Source organism: Ambystoma mexicanum, chromosome 12 (assembly GCF_040938575.1).
Source record: "Ambystoma mexicanum isolate Mex_15411 chromosome 12, UKY_AmexF1_1, whole genome shotgun sequence".
In the NCBI taxonomy this organism is placed as follows: Eukaryota; Metazoa; Chordata; class Amphibia; order Caudata; family Ambystomatidae; genus Ambystoma; species Ambystoma mexicanum.
Window position 1 is genome coordinate 398,668,924 of NC_090936.1, and position 23,622 is coordinate 398,692,545.

Here is a 23,622-nt window from a genome sequence, read left to right on the forward strand (position 1 = left end):
TTTCCAGATAGAACATGACTGCCCTGCGCACATCTAGTGTGTGTAGGCTTCTTTCGGCCATGCTAGTGGGATTCTGGAAAAAAGTAGGTCGTTCAATCGATTGGTTCACATGGAACTTCGTGATGAATTTAGGCGCAAATCGAGGGTGAGTGCGCAGAACTACCTTATCCCTGTGGACTGTGACAAAGGGGTCTAGAACAGAAAGAGCCTGTAGTTCGCTAACTCTTCTATTAGAAGTGATAGCCACTAGGAAGGCCGTCTTATAAGTCAGGTCTTTTAGACTTGCTTTATGCATAGGCTCAAAGGGAGCTCCCATGAGGTGGTCAAAACCACATTTAGATCCCACCCAGGAGCTGGGTGAGAAATGGGATGGTAAATCCTCTTAACCCCTTCCATAAAGGCCTTAATCACTGGTATCTTCCACCACAACACCTTTTGTTGTGAAGTGGTGTAGGCTGACAGAGCAGGCAGATGAACCTTCAGAGAATTGAAGACCAACCCTGTGTCCAACAAATGGGTTAGGTAAAGCACAATGTGTGTGGGTGAGCAATCGATGGGATTGACGCCCTTGGTATTACACTAGATAACAAAACGTTTCCATTTGCTGGCATAGCAATAACGGGTGTTAGGTTTCCTAGCTTCCCTGAGTATGTCCATGCACCTCTGAGGGAGCTGTAGGTGTCCAAACTCTATAACCTCAGGAGCCAGGCTGCTAAATTCAGAGTTTGTGGGCATGGGTGTAGGGTCTCCCCCCTGTCCTGGGACAACATGTTGTACGGGCAGGGTAGTTTTACTGGTGGGGAGAGGGACATTTCCATCAGATGAGCGAACCAGGGTTGGCAGGCCCACATGGGGGCCACCAGTATCATGGTAACTGGTTCCTGGTGCATCTTGTGCACTATCATGTTGAGAAGGGGAGTGGGGGGGTGGGGTGGGGGAGCGTAGACAAATCTCCCTGACCATGTTATCCAGAGACAGTTCTCCTTGTAGCAGTTCTGGGGGTACCTGTAGGCGTAGTCCTGGCATTGGGCGTTCTCCTGAGTTGTGAACAGGTCGATCTCTGCGAAGCCCCATTCTGCGAAGACGTTGGACACGATGTCTTCGTGCAGACACCATTCGTACACGTCTGCCAGAAGATTGAGTTCCCCTGGAACATGTTGGGACAGCAGAAACATCTTTTGTCTGAGAGCCCATATCCAAATGTTTTGGGACAGCTTGGATAGACCTGGAGAGTGAGTGCCCCCCTGTTTGTTCAGGTAATACATGGCTGTAGTGCTGTCCATTAGAACCAGCACTGTCTTCCCTTGCAGTTGCATCTGAAAGGCCTTTAATGCCTTGAACACCGCTAATAGCTCCAGTAAATTTATATGGTTGGACGCTACTTGAGGGGACCACACTCCATGTGCTGTCTTCTGAAGCAGGTGAGGCCCTCCACCCTGTGAGAGATGCGTCTGTCGTGAGAGTGGCTTCCACTGCAGAGGTTGTGAAGGTTTTCCCCTTCAAGAGGTTTTCTCTTGACCACCACTGCAGAGAGAGAACGAGGGCTGGCGAGACAACTACCAGATCTTCCCATTGTCTGCTGGCCTGACACCACTGGCTGTTGAGCCACTCTTGCATGGGACGCATGCGCAGCCGCGCGTGGGGAACCAAGTATATGCATGACGCCATCATTCCTAGCAAGCGCATGGCCTTGTGCACTGTCACCTCCCGACTGGCTACATATTGAGGAATCTGAAAAAGCATGTTCTGAACCCTCTCGTTGGAGGGGAAGACGAGACCGTCTTCCGTCCGAATTAGGTCCCCCAGAAATGGTTTTGTTTGACTGGGGACTAGACTGGATTTCTTCTCGTTGATCGAGAAACCCAGACTAAAGAGAAGATCTACTGTTTTTTGGGTGTTCAAAAAAACATGTGTTGTAGGAGTCCCCGGTGATGAGCCAGTCGTCGAGGTAAGGGTAAACTAGGACGGATAGCCTGCGCAGGTGTGCTGCAGCCACTGCCACGACCTTGGTAAACACCCTTGGCGCCGAGGTGATGCCGAAGGGGAGTACCTTGAATTGGTAATGCCGGTCCTCTATCATGACCCTTAGATATTTTCTGTGCGCTGACAACATTGAAATATGAAAGTATGCATCTTTCATGTCCAATGTTGTCATGTAGTCCCCCCTGTTTCAACAGTGGGATCACTTCTTTAGTGTTACCATGAGAAACTTTTGAGATTTTATGAACTTGTTCGCTGGGCGCAGGTCTAGAACAGAGGGAATGGTGAGGTCCATTTTGGGTACAAGGAAGTACACTGAATAAATACACTTGTTTACCTGAAGAATAGGGACGGCTTCTATGGCGTCTTTCCCAGCAGCGCTTCCACCTCTTGATTCAGGATCTGCAGATGGTCCGGTGAAAGGCGACGTGAGCGCGGTGGTCTGAACTGTGGAGGTCGGGCAAATTGCACGCAGTACCCGTGGGCGACCGGCTTTATGACCTACTGGTCTGAAGTTATCCCCTCCCATGCCGTGAGGAAAGATGTTAATTGCCCCCCGACCGGGGTACATGGGAGGGGACCTGGATCTGATGGTCATTTCTGACCAGAGGCTGCGGCTCCTCTAGGATTGGGGCCTCTACCTCTGCCTTTGTCGCGTCACTGACCCCTTGAAGGGTAGTATGCGGGGCTTCCTGAAGTTTGTCCTGTGTTAACATTTCCCGTGCCATAGTTGTTTTGACTTGCACGGGACTGCCCTCGAAAGGATCCCCGAGAGTTATTACCTCTCTGGGGGGGGGGGGGGTTTGTGTGATCTGTTGCAGGGACTTAAGAGTCTCATGCTCCTTCTTGGCTGTTTCCAAGGCCTCATCAACCGCTTTCCTGAAGAGGTTAGCTTCCTCAACAGGCTTATTGATGAGCGAGGCCTGCGTTTCGGGTTTAAACACTGAGGTGCGCAGCCAAGCATGTCTTTTGAGTAGGGTCCCTTGGGCCAGAGACCTGCCTGCTGTTTCAGTCGTGTCCAGGGTGTTTTTAATCACATTCTGGTCCACTTGTCTTCCCTCGACTACAATAGAGAGAAGCCTGGACTTGACAGGTTCTGGAACCTCTTGGAGGCCTTCTTGAAGAAGATTCCACTGAGCGTCAGCGTAACTCGCCAATAGCGTGGTATTCTTCGCTATCCACGTAGTGTATGCAGCAGCCGAGGTGACTCGTTTGCCTAGAGCATACAGCCTTTTTGATTTCTTGTCCGGAGGTGCCTCCCCAGTGGCAAGAGGTACCCCTGCCCTCTTTCGGGTGGTAGTCACTACCAGAGAGTCGGGGACGGCGTGCCCCCTGATGTATTGAGGGTCAGAAGGAGACGGCCAAAACAACTTTTCCCCTCTTGGGTTCACTGCTCGGGTTTGAGCTGGTGACACCAAGGAGGGAGCCAACCTTCTCTGGATGGAATTAAGGAAGGGAATGGCTTGGCTAGATGGAGGATTTTCCTTAAGGATATCCTCTACAAAATCCTGCTCAGGTACAGCCTCTTGAGTAGTGATCTTAAAGTGTTCAGCTGCCTTCTTTAACATAGAGTTGAAGGCCATCTGGTCATCTACAGGTGAGGCCTGGCAAGCCGGGGTGGACGGAGGGGAATCTAGGCACAAAACATCAGTGTCCTGATCTTGATGTGGCAGTGTCCATAGGTCTGTTCCCTCTTGCTGGGTTTCTTCCCAATTGTTTGTGGTACCCTGCTGTTCCTCTTTCATAATTCTGCAGGAAGGAAGTCTCTTCCTCTTCATCGTAAATGTCCCTATAGGTGTCCATGTGGTCAATGTCTTCCCGCTGGATGGGGACAGAAGGTTGATCTTCAAACTGAGAAGAAGATTGAGGGTTAGGCTCTCCACAAGACCTTTTTGGGGGTGGATGATCAGAAAAACGGATAATCCTATCCAGCCGGTCCATACACCCTTAAAATTTCTCCCTAGTCCATTTGGAGGACCCAGGCGGGCCTACGGGTGGAAAAACGTCTTCCTCCACCCTACGGCACCGAAAAGTGTCTCTTAGGGTGTCAGAAAGAGGCTCTTCACTGTCCTCGGTATCTGGGGAATCGGGGCCCCAAACTGTATCCGAAGATTTGTCCGCCGCTTGCCCCATGATTTTAGGCGGAACCGGGACAAGTCCCACCGCCGCTGTAATTCTATCGATGTGGTCTCCGATAATCACTGAGTCAGCGTGAGATAAATGCTCCGATGATCTACCGCTAGGCGTTTTACCTTCCGCGGCATTAGAGGGCCTAGCGGTCGGTTTTTCGACTAGAAGCCTAGTCGTAGTTTTCAGGCCTACCGCGGCCTTCGGGACCGTCGTAGTGTCGGATTTCCATGCTTCGACATGTGAAGATTTTGGAGTAGCGCCCTTACTTGTCTTAGAGTGCCCAGTCGCAAGATGCTGCTGCGGATGCGGAGAAGGCTTTGGATCTGCACGATCGGAGGAAAACGCTGAAATTTTCAACAGCCCTGTTGGCGCTTTCACCTTTTTCGATGATGACGCCGAAACCGGTGTAGGGGTTGTATGTTTAGTGAGATGTGTCTGTATGCCCCTGTCGCCGGGTGTTGTCCCTGAAGCGAGACCATAGTCAGGCCTTAAATGGTCAGGGACGGGCGTGGCAGACCTAGAAGTGTCCGCCTCAAGGTCTAGTACATCTGCAACAGATGTTTGGTCATCTGAGGTGCCCCCGTCACTCTCAGCAGGTGTGGCGGTGGGGCAAGGGGGTTCCACCCGCAACATACCGTACGCGGCCCACCGCTTTACACGGCGCTCCTTAAGGGTCTTAGGCCGAAGAAGTTTGCAGGCCGCACACCGCTTTTCGTCGTGATCTAAGGGGAGACAGGTGCTGCACGTCCTGGGTTCGTCCTTCCAAAGATATCTGACCCTATACTTAGGGCACAACCTAAAAGGAGTCCTTTCCATAGCCAAAGGGAAAGATGACCAGACCGAAAAGGTAAAGAGGGGAAAGGAGGAAAGACATACCGAAAATATGGTCACCCCGACCCCACTATCCCTACTGTAAAGGTCGGCCAGAGGGCCCGACCACATGGAAAGTCTGGTGCCGAAATCCACTGCCATAGACTAATCCCCCGCAGACTTCGTCGAAGATGTTCTTGTGATCGAAGTGACTTAACGTTCAATAACCGACAATGTCTCTTCTGTAAGAGCTGCGCTATAGGGTCACCAGTTATCTGGGCTGAAAGAAACAATCTGAGGGACCTCGGCGCATGAGGGATTTTGGGTACACTACACGTCACGATAGGGATAGTGTTACAGACACACCTATGACGACGTCCCCTTTCGGTCCCCGAAAGACAAGATGCAATACTCTGCGGTTACCACTGGATGTCGGACCATATGCACAGCATGTGATTCTAAGCAGATTAACAAGCATCAGAAATACAAGCGACTGAACGGACCATCGCCTCATAAGAAACTCCAGAGCAGCCACAGGAGAATAATACCAGAGAAAAAACTGACAGCTGGAGAAATAATCGTGATATCAGGTTGAAAGTAAAGGTATGAAAATGGATTGCTGAAGGGAGGTCAATGTCTCCGCTCCAAGGTGGCCCTCTGTGGGAAAGAGGGCACCTCAACGACTAATTGAACACAATGGGTTAAAGTTACAAACAGTTATAAAGTTGATAAGGGATTTTGGTAACAGGTTTGGCCCCAGTGAGGAGAGTATCGGTCAGGAAAAAAGTTGTTTACATGACAAGGAAGAGGAGGTAAGGGAAGAGTCACTAACCATGCAAAGGAGGAAAAGGGGAGCAAGGTGGGGCAATCACAAAGGGGATAGGTGAAGTTAACAGGGGTCTGTCCGGTTGTGGGAACGTCAAATGTAAAAGGCCTAAATTAAGATGTCTAGTCGTGAGGGAATTCTGCAGGGCCTCAATGGACATGCTTTTTCTGCAGTCTGCAGGAAGCACGCCTAGTTCAAGAAGAGCGAGCACTTAGAGGTGCAGGTATAAGATTGGTCCACTGGGCGTCTGTGAGGACTAAGAGGTGGTGTCGGAATGTTTTGCATAAACAATGTAGACTACGGGAGTGTATAGCTACCAATCTGCTGGAGGGAAGGTTGTTGATAATGCAGGGCACCATGGAGGGGACAAGAGTACTATTGGCAGCAGTATATGCGCCCAACCAGGGGTAAGCACAACTTATACTCAGTGCGCCCAACGTAATACAAAGGCTGGAAGCCGGCCTGTATATCATCAGGGGAGATTTTAACTCCTGGGCAAATGAAACTTGGGACAGAACTGCGAGGGGGGGAAGGAGGGGTTAAGAGTGGAGAAGATAGATTGGGACACCTAGGGTGGGCAATAGAGACACGTGGCCTAGTGGACATGTGGAGACAGCAGCACCCGCAAGAAGGAAGGCTATACCTTTTTTCAGCCCCACACTAAACATACACTAGGATCGATTACCTATTCTTAAAGTAAGGACCAGGGAACAAGGGTGATGAGCTGTGATATTAGGCCAGTGGGGTGGACCGACCAGGACATGGTATTGATGACCTTAGATATAGAAGGATTGCACATGCCGGATAGTAGCTGGCACTCTAATGAAGTGCTCTGGAGAGACCCTGTCTTTGCAGACCAACTAGCCAAAGGAATAACAGAATATTTTGAAATAAATGACACTCTGGATGTACGCACAGAGGTGGTATGGGGTGCGGGAAAGGCAACTTGGAGGGGGCTATTGATAAGAGAGGGTGCGAGAGAGGTCTGCGGGAAGAAAGATTGCGAAAAGAGATAGTGGAGGGGGAGGAAAGGATGCATGCTACAGAGGGAAACAAAGATAAGATTAGAGAAGAGCTGCTATCGAAAAGGGCTGAGCTGAAAGCGCTAGGGATGGGGGAAACCCTGTGGAAATTGAGGTACCTTAAACAGAAATAATACGAAAAAGGGGGCAAGGCAGATGCGCTATTAGCTGCGTGGCTCTGGGCGCAGAGAGCGGAAAGATGGGTGTCCACCTTGAGGGGGCCCCAAAGAGGGCAGCAGGGACTCACCAAAAGACATAGCAGAAGGATTTGCCCAATATTATGAGAAGCTTTATAAATCGGAAGCCCTCAGCAAGAATGCTATAGTGGGGGAGTACCTAAGGGAAGTGAAAATTACCAGGCTCACATGTCCAGAGGTGGAACACCAAGAGAGCCCAATAAAAGCTGAAGAGGTACAGGAGGCGATATTGCACCTCCCGAACGGAAAGGCGCTGGGAGAGGACAGATATACCATAGGGTTTTATAAAAGATATGCTGGGTTCCTGTTACAACATACAGTGAAGCTTTATAACCATATCATGGACTAGGTGGAGGCGCCGGCGAAGTTCAGTAGGGCACTAATATCGGTAATTCCAAAGAATGGCAGGGATCCAGCCCCTTGTTCATCATTTCGTCCCATCTCACTTTTAAATGTAGATGAGAAAATATTCACACAGATCTTAGCGACGCGCTTCGAAGGGAAATTGCCCCGTATTGTCCACCCAGACCAAATGGGGTTTATAGCAGGTAGACGGGGCCCTGATGAGATTTGGAAAAACTTGGATCTTATTGAACACATTAAGGGAGATCCAGCAAGCCATGCACTATTGAGCTTGAACGCAGAAAGGCCTTAGACAGGGTCGAAAGGGGTTTCTGATTTGCTATACTACAGAAGATAGGGGTTGAAGACAGAATGTGTCGAGCGATCGAAGCAATCCACTCAGGACCCACGGCGAGGGTGGTCGTAAGTGGGACGAAGTCTAGGGAGTTCGGTCTTGGCAGAGGTACTAGGAAGGGATGCCCCGTCACCCCTTCTATCCGCCTTGATGATGGAGCCGTTGGGGGAGAAGATACGCAAGGACCAACAGGTAAGAGGTGTTGGGGTGGGGGGGAAGATAACCATAAAATAAGCATGAACGCGGACGATATACGGTTGTATCTTTCAGAGATAATGGTGTCAATCCTGAGGTACTTAAGATACTAGAAGAGTACGGACGCGTATTAGGCTTCAAAGTAATTGTAAATAAGTCAGTACTCCGTACCCTGAAAGGGGAACAAAGAGGAGAATGGGAAGGGCTAAGGATACCGGTGGAAGAGGACAGCATAAAATACCTGAGGGTGCGAAAACCAAAGGAGCTGAATAATCTACAAGCTGAACTACCCCCCACCCTCCACTATTACACAGGCTCTTTGGTAAGCTGGAAACTTTGTCAAAGCTCACTATCTCTTGGCCAGGAAGACTAAATGCGATTAAGATGATGCTTCTCCCCAGGGTGTGGTATCTATCTCAGGCACTACCAACAGAGTTGCCAGACCTGCATTTTACAGAGTTGAAAAGAAGGATAGTGAGGTTTCTGTGGCAAGGGAAGAAACAGAGTAGCTTACAGAGTACTGGTCCAGCTCAAATAAAAGGGTGGAGCGAGCATACTTGACATGCGCACTTACTACAGAGCAGCCCAATTCAGGGCCCTGGTCCCTCACCTGCGGGTGGGCACGCAGAAAGAATGGGTGGGCATTGAGAATTACCAGTTTAGACCGGTCACGCTGGGGAGTGGCTTTGGGCACCGCAGAAAGCAGTTCCGAGAAGGGTAAAGGCACGTAAGATGTTGAGCCCGCTGTGGAGGGTCAAAAGGGAAATGGCAGGAGTCACAACATGTCCCCCCCCCCCTCTGATAAGAGATCACATCCCGGACCATGAGAGATTCCAAGATTGGTATGGGGCAGGGCTGGAAAGAATAGGACAAGTCCTCAATAAAGATGAATTCATAGGCGTGGGGGAGCTTGAAGAGAATCTAGGTATAGGTAAAATCTCTGTATTCAAATACCTGCAGCTTGAAGGGGTGCTGATGTCAGGTGAATGGAAGGAAGAATTGCAAAGGGAACTGACAGGAATGGAAAGGATACTGAACACAGCGAGGGGAATAAAGGGTCTAATATCTACATTGTATCAGGCCCCACTGGAGGCACAGGGTGAAGAGATCGAAACATTTATGAGATGAGAGAGGGATATGGGACTAGAAATGGAAGTAGACCAATGGATAAGGTTGTGTGCGAACGTGCATTGCTCCTCAGTGGACTATAAATTGCATGGGATTAAACTTTTATATAGGTGACAGTGGGACCCAGTAAGACCATCTAAGATGTACCCAGTCTCTGACACCCATGCTGGAGGAAATGCGGGCAAACAGCAGATTACTGGCATATGTGGTGGGCGTGCGACAAGGTACAGAAGTACTGGAAGGAGATTGTGGGATGGATAAAGGCCTTGGACAGGGTGGACAGGTGTCTGGACCGCATGCTTGTACTGTTTGGAATGAAGATCGCAGAAGGGGACTGGGTGAAACACCCGCACATGCCCCACTACTTGCTGTTAGCAGCCAGGGCTTGGTTGGACTGCGGATGGAAGAGAAAGGAACTTCCAAGCGAAAAGACAATGGGCCACGAAAGCCTTGGACATGTACAGAATGGAACAGCTGACTAGGCAAATACGTGATCTGACCCCATCGAGGGAAATGGAATGGGCAGCCTTCGTCGAGAAGTATGACACGGAGAGGCCACACCTAGATGTTAGGACTGGGGACCAAGAAACTACAGAATGCAACTATCACAACTAGTGAGAGAAGTGGCGGAAAGTGGAGATTTGAGTTGGCGACAGTGGGAAGGGGGAATGAATAGTACCAGCAAGCCCCAAACCAGACCCTGGAGGGATATTGCAGAAACCACAAGCGAATATGGAAGAAAGACTAGTCAAACGGTGGAACAAAGGATTGATGGAGCCCGGAAAGAAGGCTCCAACGAGACAACCGGTGTGGCCATCTTGGAGCCATGCAAGAATCAGGAAGGGCAGGGGAATGTGCAGGGGAATGTGCAGGGGAATGTGCAGGGGTGGGGGGGGGGGGACGGTGGGGGAGAATAAAATGTTGGGGAGGGGGTGAAAAAAAAAATTTTCATGGTGAATCTCACAAATTGCAAATAAACATTGTTCAAGTCTGTTGTGTTTGTGCTAATTCACTAATAAAATATATTTGGAAAAAGAAAAAAAAAAAATCCGCCATTGACATAGGTGGAAGGAAACCACATGGCAGCCATTGCAGCAGAGGGGAAGGGACAGGACTTCAAGTGTATGTGCAGCTGTCAAGAACCAAAGCGGCCATAGCCAAGTGGGCCTAGGGTTGGTTGTGGGAGGAGTGGGTGGGGCGAGGGGAAGAGGGTGCAGGGCAGCAAGGGATAACCTGCCCGTGAGGGAAGATGGCGGCCTCCCCTCCCTTCAGATACAGCCTGCCTTCCTGATTGGCTGTGACGCTGCATGATGACATCTCACAGGTACTGAATCATTTTTTAAAGTGCTCCGACACCATGAATGGCTTCTCGACACAACATAAAGAGAGTAAGGGGAAAGAGGCTCCATAGGTCAAAAGCATGTTTTGAATTTAAAACACACAACAAGGGAAGCAATGGAGGAAAGAAGGGAATTCCAGAGGGTGGGGGGGGGGGGGGTTGGACTGGAAAGGCATAACCACCAATGTGGGAGCTGGCCAGAAGAGCGAGGGGATGAGCAGCTTGTAGCGTTTCAGCCTAGAAGAAGGGAATTCAAGATTGATGCTATGAATGCTTAGGGAAACAATGCAGGGGGTTTTGACGAGTAATGTCTGCTTACTTGAAAACAATAGCAGTCTAAGAATGGTGAGACAAGCGTGGAGCAGTGAAGGTTGAAGGCTCATGCAGCACTATTGTGGATTACCTGGAGACATCTAGTAGAGAGGCAGGTAGGTAGAGGTAAAAGGAACTAGCAGGATTGAATGAGGGTGAAAGTCACAGAATGAAAGAGAAAGTTAACATTCTGATGAAGCTAGGCATGGGAGGTGTAGTAAACCTGGGTGATTTAAGGGGGAAGAGAGAAGTTATCACGTTTGCCACTTGGATTCTTGGCAGTGGGTACTGGAGAGGAGTGGGGCAGTTCAAGTGGGAGTAGAGGGAGTGAGAAGGATGGTCTTTAAAGCTCTCTAGGCCCTCCCAAGACAGATGTCTGATTCGGCAGGTGATGAAGTGGCACATGGGTTTTCTCAAACAGATTTTCTAAACGTGTATTTCTTAAAACTGCAGAGCCCCTACTAGTGCTTAGAGCCTCGAAGACACACTTCGATCACAGTGACTGTGGTCCAACTGTAAAAAGAGCCACAGTAAGCATTGCTATAGTAGTAAAAATCTGAGGTATCTTTCTACATTCGTGGAAGAAGTTTAGTGTGATCAGATACCCTTGAAAAACTAGGAACCGCTTCTCTAGTCCCACATAGTAGCATCATATGCTAACATTTCGTTACTAAGTAACTTCACAAGTTTATCTTTAATGATCAACCTAACAGGTTTTCTATCATTTCAAAGTTCACAAAAAAGTGTTCAAATTTTACAGAAGATAGTTGCTCAAAAGGAGTTCAAGAATTACCTGTTGTTGAGTAAATTCCTCCAATAATACCACACAGTCGCACCAGGAACTGCCAGAGAGGCATATGCGACTCTGTCACCGTCACCATTAAAGAACTTATGTCATATTTCATAAAAATCCCAGACACTCCGTGACTGCCTGTCGCATGGTCGATCACACGCTCCTAAACGGAGACAAAAGGTAGCAAATGTTCGACAAATTCAAGGAAAGTTACCAACTAATGCCTTCTCGATTTACAATCAACTAATATTGCCAAAATGTTGAATACGATTGTGAAAAAGCAGCTCATTACTTACAAATGGGTCTAAGTCCCTGTTTTAATGAATGAAATCTCAGTCCAACAAACTATTATCCAAACTTGATTGACAGTGCCAAATTAGTAACATTAGAGAAGATGTGTTTCCCTAATGACAAAATGGTGAGTGGTAACGTGGACTGCAATGATGGAAAGCCTAGCTAGAGGAATCATTACTTGTACATTTACTAGGACCCACAGGAAAGGATGCAGCCAATCGCTGTGTCTGCTCACCTGAATCTGGCATGTGTTCCACTGAGACTGCTACAACTTCTGTCGTGGACAGTCATCGTTTTAGCTGTATAAAGGGACCATTCAGAATGCCCTTTTGCAAACACCCTAAAAATCAAGCATCCCTCACCAACCACAACACTTACCTGTTCTCCTGCGGCTCTACCCTGCTAGCCAGACACAGTAGCTTGTAGCAATGGAAGTAGTGAAGGGGCACAGCACAAGCTTCCTTTACTATTTCCATTGACTATCTTTGTAGTATTTTATTTGTTTTAAGGGAAATCTGTGCGTGCAGTACACGCAAAGCCAACTTCCCTTAAAAGACATCCCATGGCACCTCAGATTTTTCCCCTGGGTGTTTATAGCTGTAATTGAACAATGTGTTGCATCTATGATGAGACACCCAGTACCCATGCATTCAAATATCTTTAGAGGCATGAAAAGCACATGAAACGTAGTGATGTCATCATGTTAACAACACAATGACGTCTCAGATGTCACGTAGAGTAACGGTCAGAAGTGTTACTGCGCAAGCAACCTTGATCGCTACAAAATCGTTTGACATTCTGATTAATTTTGATAAGATGAAGTAATCATATACACTTCTATATTAGATGTACATACATGACTATTATTACTCAAAATTACTGCTGAAGCCCAAGCGTCACTTGACATGCATTGCACTCATATGCGGCTTAGACCAGTGACCTATCACTTATTGAAAAAACATACTTCTATCCTGTCCTACATTTTTAAAGACAGGATGTATTCAATACTGTACAGTTATTAGTACAGCAATACGTTTTAATGCAAATTATACATAGAATGATTTTTAAATCAACTCCTCAGTTTTGGCTTCAGATGTCGCATCGACCAACGTTTGTGGGTCCTCATTGCAATGCCCTCTCCAATAAAGGTATTTCTTGTGATTATTTCAGGGAGTACTGGACAGTGTGCATGCCTGCCACAGTTTTAACTAAAGGCTCTAGACATTGGAAGCAAGACCTAGACTGTCAAATACCTCAACTCAAAGACAGTGATGCAAATAAATATTTGAAGACAAGAAGCTAAATCTAGCTCATGGATATCAGGAATTGCACAGTAAGCTGGACCTCTGGGGAATGAGGAGATGGTGCATATGTAAAAAATATAACTCCCACATGAAATGCAATCGATCACCTTTTGAGCAGTGAAAATGACCAATTAGACTTAAAATGTCTTGTATACAAGTATGAATGCTCCTTTAAACCCATTCCCAAGCAAAAAGGGTTAATGGCACATAGTTATGTTTGGAAGGAAGTGTTAGCCTGGGGAGGCAAAGGTAGCTCCCGATAGCTGTTGGTGGCAAGCTGACCAGTCTCTTCTAGACTACAAGCAGGAAATAAATATTGCGGGCCAGCAATTTGAAACCCTCAGAGAGAAAGAGTAGCATAGTACATCCAATCTCAGTCCAAAGGTGCCATTGTCTGACAGTGACCGTCCAAAAGGATCCTTCAGCCCAATGTCTTTCAATGGAAGGTTCAAGTAAGTGTAACAGCATTTTAATATCACGGCACCCACATGCCAAAAATACAAGGTTGAGAGAAAATTCAAAAACCCACCTACGACATTTTCTTTCATTTGGGTGGATACAGGTGATGACTTAGTATCCCTTCTTGGACGTATCCCATAGCTAGCACATGGTCCACATTGAAAAAAGTCCACCAGAATCCTCTGCCTAGTTTCCCCCAAATAATTCTTCATTAAAGGTTTAAAACACCACACATTCAAAGGTAGTAGAAATGCACACAAGGCTTATGAACAATACAGTGCTCTGGAACTAGATACATTCATTCACAGAGGCAGGTATGGGAGTAGAGGGGGTGGAGCAGGGGCCTGGGGTAGTCCAGCCTAAATTAAAACCCTACCCCCCGAACGAGCTCTGAAGTCCTTTATAAGGGGTACTTACCCTGATAATCTCCAATAAGAGGAAGAAAGGTCTTGGCAGTAAGACCTAGCTGACCATCAGTAGTATCACATGGTTGATGGAACAAAGTCATGAGCCACCTTACTGGCTATGATAAAGGGGAACCAGAATTATGGCCCACACAGCATGTGTACCATAGCACGGTTCCCTGCAACAAACCATGGGGAAAGGTCCACTACACTGCAGACAGTAATTTCTCTGAAGTCATCTACCTTGGCACAATTACATCAAAATATATTAGGAAATACTTAGCTAAATCATACTATTGACATAAAACAAGCCAGACCTTTGGTTTGCATGAGATGTTGGCATGTTCTACTTAGTCGCCATCCAACTGTCATGCAAGTATATTATGCTCCACTCATTCCTAACTCCTAGACGTCAGAATCCGATTTTGTCAAATCAATCACCATATGAAATCCAAGTTCTACATTGACAATTATGCAGGTGTACTTGAAGCTTGTAAAAAAAATAGAGCATAACGGACCACACTCTGGTGTCGGATCATTGAAGCATGTTGCTCCAGCACATCATAATATATATATATATATTTCTCCAGGACTTGGCCGACTCGCCAGTCAGTGAGGAGCACTCTCCTTTCTGTGAAAACGAAACTCAGTCCAGTACTCCAAATTCCTTACAAATTTCTTCTTTATTTGCTCACAATGAGTTACACATCATAGCTCCACAGGTGTATCCGCCATCAATACCGGCTCTCCCAAACACAGTCGACGCGTTTCGCGGCACCACTTGCCGCTTGTTCACAACACTGTCTCTGGCACCTCCTTGTTTTAAATTATGCCGGCAGCATGGTAGTGGACATAGAAAGAAGTCTTTACAATGGCAATCGAAAAGGGACTAATATCCCATGAAAACAGTGGCAGCCATCTTGCAATTGCCTACAATGCATTATCATCAAATCACATACTGCCCGTGATATAATTATCAAATGGGCCATCGTAATGGCAAATGTTGCAATGCAATAATTATTTGCAATGTGCCATCACTGTTTCAATTGTTTTCCCCACCATTGTTATTTGTTAATTTCGACATTTGATATTCTCAACATTTGCATCATTTCTAAAATATTGAATGTAATATTCTCAATGCATGAAGTACTTAGGGCATAAAAACCAACACAAAATATTTCACCTTAAAGTGCATAGTGCTAACAGCCTAATTTCCTCAACCAACAGTTTGGTCAATTATTAGCAGCATCTTACTATAAAGTGCATAGTGCTTGCTGCCTATATATAATAAAGTGCATAGTGCTAAAGTGCTGACTTCACTTGCATATTAATTATAACTGCGGTTTAATTCAACCACAATTTGCTGCATTTAGAGAATGCCAAAAGATTAAAACCTTATCTCCAATGTCCAAATTCTTAAGCCAGTAAAATCTCAGAGATGTCAATATCAGATACATACAACTCCCCACACCTGTGACATAATATACAATAATACCCTCAAAAAGGTTATAAAAACCACAGTTAAAAACATCACAACAAAACACTACGAAATCAGTTAATATTGAGGACGTGGTATCAAAAAGTGTTGTTCTAATATCCTAAAAAGGTGTAAAGCTCTTCATCGACGTTGTGTCCGTTTGGCTGTTTAGTTTCAAAGTCAAGGATACAGTGGGTCTCTTGTTCCCTCAACTTTCTTTCTCCGTCTCACCCTCTTGGGCCACTCTCAATAGTGTGGATTCCAAAAAAGAAAAAGCTCTTCATGTCACTCTCGTGGTGGTCTGTGAAATGTTTTGCGATCAGATAATTTGCATCTTTGTGTTGGATGGCTCCAACATGATGTTGAACTCTCAATTTTAATTTACATTTCGTACTCCCGACATACCACTTTTTACAGGAGCATACCAAGATAGACCACATATTCTGTCTCACACGTGATTTTCTCATTGATGTCCACCGTGGCTCCTGTTATGGGGTGCTCAAAAGTGTCACAATTCTTTGCAAATTTACAGATATTACACCTTGTGCACTTGTGGAATCCTTTCTTTCTACTTGTCAGCCATGTGTTGCCGTCGGCAGCTTCTTTTTGCATGAAACTATGTACCAATGTATCCTTAATAGAGGAATTCCTTCTCAAGCTGATCTCAGGATACTTTTTCAACGATCTCCCAATGTCCTTATCTATATTTCGTACTTTCCAATGTTTTTGTAAAATCCGTTTAACATCTGGTGTTTGACTATTGAAAGTCAGAATTAGGCGAGTCGGTTCATTTTCTGTATTCTTCATTGTTTGTTTGAGCGCTAACAGAGCTTGTCTGTCCTGGCTTCTTGCTTTCAGGTGCGCTCTCTCTCAATAACCATTTTTAGATAGCATTGTCCTCTGAAACCTCTGGCTGTTATTTTACTCTCAAACATAAGTTGTCAGTGTGGAGCTATTGCGTCTTATCCTTGTGAACTCACCATAAGGTACGTGCCAAATCAGACTCTTCGGATGCCCACTTTTTGCGTGAAATGGCGTATTTAAGCCGGTGGGTTTTCTGTGTAGCTCACACGCCAGTGTCTGATCGACTATGCGAAGGTTCACATCCAAAAAGGTTATGAAAGAATGGCTATGTGTTTCGGTGAATCAAAAGTTCTCATTCTGATTTAGTAATCTCACCAATTCCACCCAGCCATGTTCGGTTCCTTTCCAAATTATGAAAAGGTCGTCTATGTACCTGAGCCAGATGATGACATTCTCCATTAAGTCATGATTTTGTTCAGACCCAACCTCTATAGCTTCCCAGGCCCCCATGGTCAAATTCGCATAGGGTGGGGCAAAAGTAGTGCCCATAGATGTGCCTTGTACTGGTCTGAAAAAATCCTCGTTGAAAATAAACACATTATTAGTCAGGCACATATCAATCATTTGGAGAATCATTTGAGTATGTTCGTAATAATTCAGTGATCTTGTGTTGAGGTATCGTTCACATGCTTTCTTTCCATAATCATGACCAATCGACGTATATAATGACACCACATCCATAGTGGCCATCATATAATTTGATTCCCAGGAAATGTCATTTACCCGGGATAGAAAATCCTTGGTGTCTTTGAGATAGGAGGTCAATGAGACGAATTGAAACAGTATCTCATCAATACATTTGGACACATTCTCCAGTACAGAGCCTACCAAGGATACAATTGGTCTCCCCAGTGGTTTTTGCATGTTCCTGTGAACTTTGGGGAGGAAATATATATCGTTGGCGTAATGGAGTTTGTTGTTTGTAAAAATTTACAATTTTCTTCAGTTAGGATGCCGCCCTTCTGTTCCCAGATGGCTACAAAATCTTTCGCCTTTCTTTCTAGTTCTTTGATGGGATTCTTTTGAACTCTTTCGTAGCATTTTTTATCGTTTAGCTGTTTATATGCCTCCTTTATATAATATTCACGAGTCATGAGAACAATGTTTCTTCCCTTATCTGAAGGCTTTATAATACAGCTGGGAAGATCATGTAATTCTTTAAGGGCCATTCTGTCCTTTATAGTGAGATTGTCTTTTGTTCTCTGTCCTTTTCGTCTTCTGAGTTTTTTGAGATCTTCTATGACCAGAGTTTGAAATGCATCTATGTTGTTACCCGTAGTCGTCATCGGATTGAATTTTTTACTTTTGTCTTAAACTGCTTTTCACTGTCCAGTCCGTTATGATGTGCAGTTCTGCGAAGTCTATGGGTTCCTGTTCTTGTCCGGCATTTGCTTCCGTGCCTTTTTGTAATTCTACTAAGTCAGACAGCACCCCAATTTCCGCTATGGATAGGTCTGTTCTTCCTTCACATACTGTGATTTTCCGTGCTTTGAAATCGGTGGTGGCAATAAACTTTTTTAAACGTAATTTTCTAACAAAATGGTCAAAGTCTATTCGGGTTTGTACGTAGGTGAACCCAGATGTGGGGCAAAAATGAAGGCCCATGCCAAGTAGTTTCTCTCGATTGTCTATGAGAATATGGTCTGACAAGTTAATGATTTTTAGACTTGCCTCTGTATCTTGGCTCATATTTTCTACTTGCCAAAGCGCAGAGATCTGCCCGGTGTACTGTTCGGTGCACCTATTGCCACTCTGCCCCCTCCTTGTTTTTTTCGACCGCCTCTGCCTTGACTTCCACCCCTTGCTTTTGTTTTTTGCCATCTTGGCAAAGCAGTTTCATTTAGTCTAAAAAAAATGTAGACGTGTAGTAGACTCCTCACTCTCACTGCCAGTGATGTCTGACTCGGAGGTCGATGAATTGATGCCGCCCTCTCCTTCGATTGCTTCTGTGATTGCAGATTCGCCTAGGGCTGATGTTTGCCTTAATTGTTTGAATCTTCTTGCAAATGTGTAGACTCTGCCTTTCTCATAATCCTCCTCATCTCTCAGAAACTTCCTTTGTTTTCTCCGTTTTATCTCTTCTTCGTAGTTGGTCATGTTTTTTTCCATGTTATTTTTCAATTTTTTGTCCTCTTCACTTTCTGGTATCAGCTTTAATTTTTCCTCCATTTCATGGATTTTGTCCAATAATTTAGCCCCGTCTCTGCCAGCATACTTAACTAGTATTTGTAAAAAAGTTTTAGAACACCCATTTGTTGCTTCACTCCATTCCTGGAGCATTTCAGGGTCTTGTTCTTCAAATGAAGGAATTGTCAAAATTCGTAAACCTCGTGGGATTCTTCCTACATCTATGTAGTTTTTTAATGAATGTTGCTCCCACCACTTGCTCACTTATTTTTTTTGCAATTTCTCCAGTTCCTTCAATAAAGCAATTTCATTGTTATCCACAACTGCTGGCGTGACACTTGATTGTTTGTGGCTAATACTTAACGTTTCGTTGAACAAATTCAAGGCTTGTGCCTTTCTTGTTGCTTCCTTGTGGGCTTGGGAGGTGGCCATCATGTGTTGGTAATTTCGAAATGGTCTGGAGTGCTGGTTGGGCAGTCAGTATCACTCTGCCTATGTGCAGAAATGCACCCTGAGTGTGTATATGTATTCTGGAGTCACTTCAGACAACCATGAACAGTTGGTTCGACTCCTTTCATTTCTCCAGTTTCAAGTTTAGAAACAACAAAGCGCAGCATCTGGGAGAAAAGATCAATGTAAATAAGTTCAGGCAGTCCTACAGATTAGGGGTGTATCGGCCACTTGTACTCCGTAAAAAAAGGCAAATACTCCCAAAAAATAAAACTAGGGAGTAAACATACTGGCAACAGAATAGGAAACAGACACATAGAACCTTGTGCCCCTGTTTTCACTCACGCAGCTCCATGGATATGTTTGGACCAGTAGTACAAGCAGTGCAAGTAATACCACTATTATAACTGCCTGATCAAAAGAAGTAAACATGCATCTTTTAATGTGCATGAAAAACTAGGTGTAAAGAAATCATTATTTCAAAAACATTTCCTGGTTCTCCACTAATTATCCCAACAATCATGGCATCCCACTCCTGGAGAGAGAGGGTGTGGAACAAGTTACTTACCTGTAACTATTGTTCTCCAGCATGGGTCTGGCATGGGTTGACTGGGAGCCAAAATAGGGAGACAAACTGAAACCAGAAAAGTGATGGGTGGAAGGTTTTGAATTAATCTGAACCACTGGCTCGCTTTAGCACTAGTGGCAATGGCGCAGACAGGCTAAAAACCGGTGGTGTGGAAGGTTGCCCAGAGCAACGCCAGTGGTTCAGATTAATTCAAAACCTTCCAACCATCACTTTTTTGGTTTCATGGATTCACATGCTCATGAATATTCCCCGTCGTCAGGCTGGGAATCCTCGGTAAAAGAAAAACCATTTCACTTTCACTTACAAACTATTTCTCCTCCGAACCAATCACTGTCCTCTGGGTCATACTGCCCACATCCAATGACAGTCCTCTCCCTAAGCGCCTCCTCTGGCAGCCATCTTCAGATATGGTAAGCACGTAAGTGGCAGTATGACCAAGAAGAGCCGCAAAGAGGCAGGAGGGAGAGTTTGCATGTGAATCCATGCCAGACCCATGCTGGAGAACAACAGTTACAGGTAAGTAACTTGTTCCTTCTCCAGCATGGGGTCTGGCATGGATTGACATGTTCATGAATAAAGAATACATAGCAGTACCACATTACACAACCACAGGAGGTGGCAAGGCTCAAAAGAAGCAAATACGCTTACCTCCTGGACAGGCTCACCTTCAAGCGAACAGGTTGCGCAGCACTGCTTGGCCGACCCTGGACTCTTCTCTGGAAACCCCTGTCAATGCAGTAGAATCTTATGAAGGTGTGCGTGCACTTCCACGTAGCAGCCCTGAAAATGTCCAGCAGGGGCACACCAGACAGGAACACCATTGTCACAGCGATTGCTTTGATGTAATGGGCTCTCGGACAGCCATGCAGCGGTCGGTTCGTCAACCGATGGCAGTGTGTGATGCAGCCGGAGAGCCACCTGGAGATGGAAGTCTTGTACAAGGCCTTCCCATGGTTCACAGGACCAAAGTTCACAGTTGAGACGTCTTCTGAGAACTCTGTGTGCATGCCACATAGAACTTCAAAGCACGAGCAACGTCCAGCGAGCGTAAAGTCCTCTCAGCTAGTAACAAAGGTTTCGGAAAGAACAGGCGGAATAGGACGAAATGTTTGAAAAAAAATTACCAACCCCACCAAAAGACCTAACACACACACCACGAAAAGTTCGAACTACCAGAAGTTCAAACTTTTTCGTGGTATGTGTTTAGGTGTTTTGGTGGGGTCGGTATGAAAAAAAAAGTTTTAAAGGCTGCGGGGAGACACTCGCGAGCTCTCCCAACAGAACAGGGGAAAAAATAACAGGGGCTGTGGGGGTTTCCCCCGTAACATCCCGCTCATAATACTGCACAGTATAGTGAGCGGGGGAAGCCCTGCATGTTCGCATGAGAAATGTACGAACATTTTGTGTTCGTGCATTTCCCATGCGAACATGTCCGTCACAGGAAATGCAGCCGCAGTCACCTCACGCAGATCCAACACAGGCAACACCAAAGGCTCTCGGAGGTGGAATTCCGACGGAACCTTTGGCATGAAGGAGGAGTGTGTCCACCGCACCACCCTTGATTTGTGATAAGTCAGATATGGCTGTTGCAGGATAGGGCCTGGATCTCACCCAACCTCATGGCAGTGGTGATTGCCACGAGGAAAGCTGTTTTCCATGAGAGGAATTTGAGAGGGGCCTGATGCATAGGCTCGAAGGGGAGCCCCCCCATGAGCGTCGTCAGCACCACGTTGAGTTCCCACACAGGGGCAGGAGCCTTCATCAGCGGGAAAGATCGAACCGGTCCTTTGAGGAACTCCTTGACGAGACGATGGGACCAAAGAGAAGATCGCCCTGGAGACCTCTTGTAGCGGGCGATAGCTGCCAGTTGCACCTTGATAGAGGCGTGAGCCAGCCCTGCCTTGGCCAAGGACAAGTATGGAAGAATCTGTGGGGCCGCGACCCTCAGAGGGTTGATCTTCTGTGATCGGCACCATGTAGCGAAATGCTTCCACTTGTGCCTGTAGCACTTCAGAGTCGATGATGCTCTGCCCTTGCAGACCTGTAGTCTGCCAGCAACTTGTATCCTCCAACTCTAGGGCTGCAGGAGCCAAGCCCTCCAGGTCAGCGATCCTGGGTCGTGGTGAAGGATTGCGTGCCTCCTTCTCTGGTGAGCAGGTCCACGACCACTGGCAGCTTGACCGGAGGCGACGCTGACAGGCTGAGAAGGTCCGGGTACCAAATCTGCCTCGGCCACGCCAGAGCGACCAATGTCATCCTGCATCTGCACTGAGTTGATTGATGAAGCAGGAGAGGCAACGGAGGGAACACGTATAGGAACAGGACTTCCCACGGGAAGGAGAACGCATCCCCCATGCTCCTCGGCTGGTGGAAACTGCTGGCGAATTTCTGGCATTTGGAGTTTGCGGTCGTCGCAAACAGATCGATCTGGAGTCTGCCCCACTAGAGGAAGATGGGTCCACCTGATCTTGCCGAAGTTCCCACTCGTGGCAGGAGTGCAGCTCCCTTCCAAGAGAGACGGCAAAGGTGTTCTCGACTCCCGCTAGGTGAAAAGAGATTAGTAACATCTCTTGGTTGACGTGCCAGTACCACAAATCCTGCATCTATCTGGAGGGCGCTGGGGATCGGTGGCCCCCTGCATCCTGATGTAGAACATTGTAGTGGTGTTGTCCGTGAAGATCCTCACGACCTTGCCCGCCAGGGATGGAAGGAATAACTTCAGGGCCAAGAACACTGCCCGCAGCTCCAGGATATTGATGTGGAGATCTTTCTCCTCCGGCAGCCAGAGGACTCTGGCATGCAGACGTCTGGTGTTCGCTCCCCAGCCCTCCAGGGAAGCGTCCGTGGTGACCGTATCCTGGTAAGGGGTAGGGTTTGAAAACCTGTGCCCTGGGTGACGGAGTGGACACCCCACCACCTTATCGCTCGACAGAACTCCTAGTCAAGAGAGATCTTGTCTGTGAAGCTTCCGGACACTTGCACCCAGCGAGCGTCCAGGAACTCCTCAAGAGGCTGTATCTGTAACCTGCAGAGTCAGATAAGGTAGATGCACGACGACATCATGCCGAGCAGCGACTTGATGGTCCTCACCGTGGTGGCCTTCAGCGATGACAGCCGTTGCACCTTCCCCATTATGGATGCAACCCTCTCTCCCGAGGGCGACGCCAGGCAGGCGACCATGTTGAGCCTGGCTCTGAGGAACAGTGCATTCTGCGCTGGCGTCAAACAGGACTTCGCATAGTTGACGGAGAACCCCAGATCCGTCAGCAGCCCTCGGTGCTGATTTCAGGCCGAAAGGGAGGGTCTTGAATTGGTAGTGTCTTCCCTGCACTACGAAGCACAGGAACTTCCAATGCTTGCTGTGAATGGGGACGTGGAAGTATGCGTCCTCCAGATCCAGTGATGTCAAGAAGTCTCCTTCCTCCGGTTTGTCTAACACATGCTGCAATGCGTCCATCCTGAATTTTTGGGACTTAAGGTACTTGAGACGCTGCAGGTCTAGAATGGGCCTCTAGCCTCCATTCGTCTTCTTTACTAAGAAGTATCTGGAGTAGACTCTGGAGCCCCAGAGTCGTCTTTGAACTAGCTATATTGCCCCCTTTCCCCCATACATCCTGCAGGAGCTGAGGGGTGTGCTGTTCCTGCCAGGCCACCGGAGGGATCCGCAGACACTTTTGCTGAAACTCCAGGGTATGTCTGTGGGCGAGAGCGTGCAGCACCCATCTGTCGGTGGAGATCTTCCACTCGCTTTCGCCAGCCGCCCGCCCACCGGGGTGCATGGTTGGGGGCCCTACGTCCTGGTCGGTTCAGTCCTGCTTTGCTGCCACCGTCCTGCCTTGGGAGCGACAACAGCACTGGCCACCTCAACCGAAAGCCTGGGAACGGCCTCTGTAGGTCTCCTGGGTCGTGGACTGGGAGGGATGATGGTACAAAGAGGAACCTCCACCGAAACCCTTTGTCGATCTGCTGGATTTTCTGTCAGAGGCACGAAAGGCAGGGCGGTGCTGCTGAAGAGTGCCCAGGGCACGAGCCGTCTCCATATATGTTTTGACGGCCTGTAAACACTGGTCGACTGTCTTCCCGAAGAGGTTGTCAAAATCGACGGGCATGTCCAGTACTCACACCTGGGCCTCCTGGCAGAAATTGGTGGCCTTCAGCAAACCTCGACGGAGGCAGACACTGTGCCCCATCTGAAGCCTGTGTCAGCGATGTCCAGGGCCACCAT

General features: G+C 47.1%; 1 protein-coding gene across 2 annotated transcripts in view; it reads right to left on the reverse strand.

The window, feature by feature from the left end:
* ERGIC2 (ERGIC and golgi 2) overlaps positions 1–23,622 on the reverse strand; it is a 796,925-nt gene that overhangs the window by 131,705 nt on the left and 641,598 nt on the right. For both annotated transcript variants that reach the window (XM_069628528.1, XM_069628529.1), the window contains one exon: positions 11,430–11,592. In XM_069628528.1, the coding sequence (XP_069484629.1) occupies positions 11,430–11,592 (163 nt within the window). The remainder of the gene's footprint in view (positions 1–11,429; positions 11,593–23,622) is intronic.